This window comes from Micromys minutus (genome assembly GCF_963924665.1).
Source record: "Micromys minutus genome assembly, chromosome: 3".
Classification (NCBI taxonomy): Eukaryota; Metazoa; Chordata; class Mammalia; order Rodentia; family Muridae; genus Micromys; species Micromys minutus.
This window is the reverse complement of record NC_137972.1, coordinates 14,866,328-14,870,413: the sequence shown is the minus strand read 5'-3', so window position 1 is coordinate 14,870,413 and position 4,086 is coordinate 14,866,328. Positions and strand designations below refer to the sequence as shown.

The 4,086-nt window shown below is 35.0% G+C and overlaps 1 protein-coding gene across 1 annotated transcript; it reads left to right on the top strand.

The window, feature by feature from the left end:
- Nucleotides 1-2,185: 2,185 nt before the first annotated feature.
- On the top strand, nucleotides 2,186-2,425 carry LOC308419252 (cyclin-dependent kinases regulatory subunit 1-like; the record flags this gene model as incomplete). The annotated part of the gene is made up of 1 exon (XM_080914896.1): nucleotides 2,186-2,425. The coding sequence occupies one exon, from the start codon at nucleotides 2,186-2,188 to the stop codon at nucleotides 2,423-2,425; it is 240 nt and encodes a 79-aa protein (XP_080771022.1).
- Between the last annotated feature and the right edge of the window lie 1,661 nt (nucleotides 2,426-4,086).

The following is a 4,086-nucleotide window of genomic DNA, read 5'->3' as shown; positions in this document are numbered from 1 at the left end:
GCAAAGAGAAATTTTCTAGAGCTACAAAATACAAAGAGTAAATAAAATGTAAATGCAGCCTTATTAGAATAAAATGTGACATTTCAGTTGAGACTCTAAAAGCAAGAAAGACCTGGACAGAGAATTTTCAGATTCTAAGACACCACAGATACCAGGCTAGGCTATCATCTACCTATGTATCTGCCTGTCTGTCTGTCTTTCTGTCAGGCTAGAAATTGAGGTTTCTTTGTGAAAAGAAAAATTTCAAACAGAGGAAGCTAATCACAACCAAGAAAACACAAGGAATAATCTCAAAACATGAAATTGAATGAGGAGAAACATACATTGCCAGTATAATTCCTATAACCACTACCACCATTACCACCACTAATACTACCATAACAAGAAAATTAACATGTTTAACTAACACTTCTCATTGAGATTATTTTCAACATCAATGATCTCAATTTCTCAATAAAATATACAGACTTATAGAATGAACATCAAAACCATAACCTCTCTTCTGCTATATTCAAGAAGCATAACATATCAGTGGAAGAGGTGTTCTCAAGGGAAATGTATAATACATATTCCAAGAAAGAGAAACTAAGAAGTAAGTTGGAGTAGCCATTTTAATATTTTACAGAACAGATTAAAACCAAATATAATCACAACACATAGAGATTGACACTAAATACTCCTCAAAGAGGGGTGGAATCTGATAAGAAGACATGACAACACTTAATATGTATGAACCAAGCTTTAGGATCAGAAATTCATAAAATTAACATTACAACAGCATGAATCACATAGAGATGCTCCTACAGCATATGATCTTGGCACCTTGTTAAATTTTCTTCACACTGGCTACATAGTCAGACATGAAGTAAGTCTTAATGTATACAAGACAATTGAAAAAAAAAACCCAAAGCAAACAAAAAATACAAAGAACCAATGTTCCAAAAACTTAGAAAATATTTTGATGAATTTAAAGATTGACAGTCACTTTACTAAATATGCTAAAAGTTAGAATTACAGTAGCTAAATTAACAAAATTAGAAGTTGAAATCAATATATATATATATTGATATATATATATATACAATAAGAAAACCCAACCCAATAAAACCAGGGATTCTAGATCGTACTATAAACATGAAAACGCTGAAGCAAGAAAACCAAAAAAGAAAGAAACAAAGGCATAATTCTACCCCAAAAAAGCAAATAGCAAGAAAAAGCAACCACCATTCCTTAATATCTGTTAACATAAATGGACTCTATTCCCCATTAAAAAGATATAGGCTATCAGACTTGTGACATAAACAAACCCCAGCATTTTGATGCATACAGAAAATTTATCTCAGAGTCAAAGACAGACACTATCTCAGAGTAAAAGGTTGGAAAAAAAAAAAACTTCCAAGCAAATGGCCCCAAGTAGCAAGCTGGAGTGGCCATTCTAATATTGAATAAAGTAGATTTTAACCAAAAGTTATCAATAAAGATAAGGAAGGACACTTTTTACTAATTACAAGGGAAATTTGTCAAGAGGAACTCTCAATATTTAACATATATTCTCCAAATACAAAAGCCCCCATATTCATTAAAGAAACCCTACTAAAGGTCAAGAAATACATTGCACCAAAAAAAATAATAGTGGGAGACTTCAATACCACACTCTCACCAATGGACAGATCATGGAAACAGAACCTGAATAAGGACACAGTAAAACTAACAGAGGTTATAAGCCTAGTGGAATTAATAGATATCTATAGAACATATCATCCTGGAACAAAAGAATATACCTACATCTAAGCTCATCAAAGCATCTTCTCGAAAATTGACCACATAATTGGTCACAAAATGAGCCTCAATAGATATAAGAAGATTGAAATACTCCCATGCATCCTTTCAGATCTCCATGATCTAAGGCAGATCTTCAATAATAACAAAGACAACAAAAAGCCCATGTGCACATGGCAACTAAACAATGCTCTATTAAACAATAGCAGGGTCAAAGAAGAATTAAAGATATTAATGATTTTCTAGAATTCAATGAAAATGAAAACGCAACATACCCAAACCTATGGGATGCAATGAAAGCACCACTGAGAGGAAAACTCATAGTTCTGAGTTCTTCCAAAAAGAAATTGGAGGAGTTGTCTGGAGGCCTGCAGCGCGGGGCTGAGCGCCCTTGGGCAGAGCAGTCATGTCTCACAAACAAATCTACTATTTGGACAAATACGATGACGAGGAGTTCGAGTACCGGCATGTCATGTTGCCCAAGGACATAGCCAAGCTGGCCCTCAAAACCCATTTGATATCTGAAACTGAATGGAAAAATCTCGGCGTTCAGGAGAGTCAGGGATGGGTCCCCTATATACTCCAGGAACCAGAACCTCACATCTTACTGTTCTGGCAGCCACTGCCCAAGAAGCCAAAGAAATGAAACCAGCAAACCACCTTTTGGCCTTGAGCTTTACATGGTTTTCCTTACTCCCTACCATCTTTCTGCTAGTGTGACCATGTTGCTTTCTTACTTCTTGCTTTGATATGTAAAGGAAGCACTGTTTGAATGTGCTGGTGCTTGCTTTGATCTGGAATTGAGCCACCAATGCCACAGCCCTGTCAGATGAGTGCGACCTAATCCTAGCTTACTTGACATCCAGCAAGCCATTTTTACCATCTGTCAGAAGCATGTGAAATCAGTTTATGGCTGAAATTAGAGAGAGAATAAACTACTAACTTGAGAGCACAGTTGAAAGCTCTATAACAAAAGGAAGCAGATACAAACAAGAAGAGTAGAATAAGCAAAAAATAAGCAAACATAGGGTAGAAATAGACCAAAAAAACAAACAAACAAACAAAAAAAAAAACAAAAATGAACCACCCAAAGAATCAACAAAACCATGAGCTGGTTCTTTGAAAAAATTCACAAGATTGATAAACCCTTACCTAGACTAGCTAGAGGGTAAAGAGAGAGTATCCAGACTAACACAATCAAAAATGAAAGTGGAGACATAAAATTGAAACTGGGGAAATTCAAGAAATAATCAGATCCTGCTATAAATGCCTGTACTCAACAAATCTTGAAAATCGAAAAGAAATGGATGAATTTCTACACAGATATCAGATAATAAAGTTAAACCAGGACAAGGCAAATGATCTAAATAATCTCATAACACCTAAAGAATTAGAAGCAGTCATCAAAATCCTTGCTACCAAAAATATCCCAGGTCCAAATGGATTCAGTGCAGAATTTTATCAGATATTTACTGACTACCTAAAACAAATACTCTCCAAATTATTCCACAAAATAGAATCAGATGGAACACTACCTAACTCATTTTATGAGGCTAAAATAACCCTAATTCCCAAACCACACAAAGACCTAACAAGGAAAGAGAACTTCAAAACAATCTCACTTATTAACATTGATGCAAAATACTCAACAAAAGCCTTGCAAACCAAATCCAAGAACACATCAAAATGATCATTCACCATGATCAAGTAGGCTTCATCCCCAGAATGCGGGAATGGTTTAATATACAGAAATCTATCAATGTAATCCACCATATAAATAAACTCAAAGAAAATACACATGGTCATCTCACTAGAAGCTGAGAAAGCAATTGACAAAATTCAACACCCCTTTATGTTAAAGTCTCAGAAAGAATATGAATCCAAGGCCCATACCTAAACATAATAAAAGCAATATACAGCAAACCAACAGCCAGCATCAAATTTAATGGTGGGAAAATTGAAGCATTCAAAATAAATCAGGGACTCGACAAGGCTGGCCACTGTCCCCCTAACTATTCAACATAGTACAGGAAGTGCTGGCCATAAAAATTAGACAGCAAACACAAATCAAAGGGATAAAAATTGCATAAAAGAAGTAACAACGTCTCTATTTGCAGATGATATGATAGTGTATTTAAGTGACCTCAAAAGTTCCACCACAGAACTCTTAGTACTGATAAACAAGTTCAGCAAAGTGGCTGAATATTAAATTAACTCAAAAAAATTATTAGCCTTCCTATACTCAAAGAAAAAACAGGTGGAGAAAGGAATTAGGGAATAGATACCCTTCACAATACTCACAAAAAA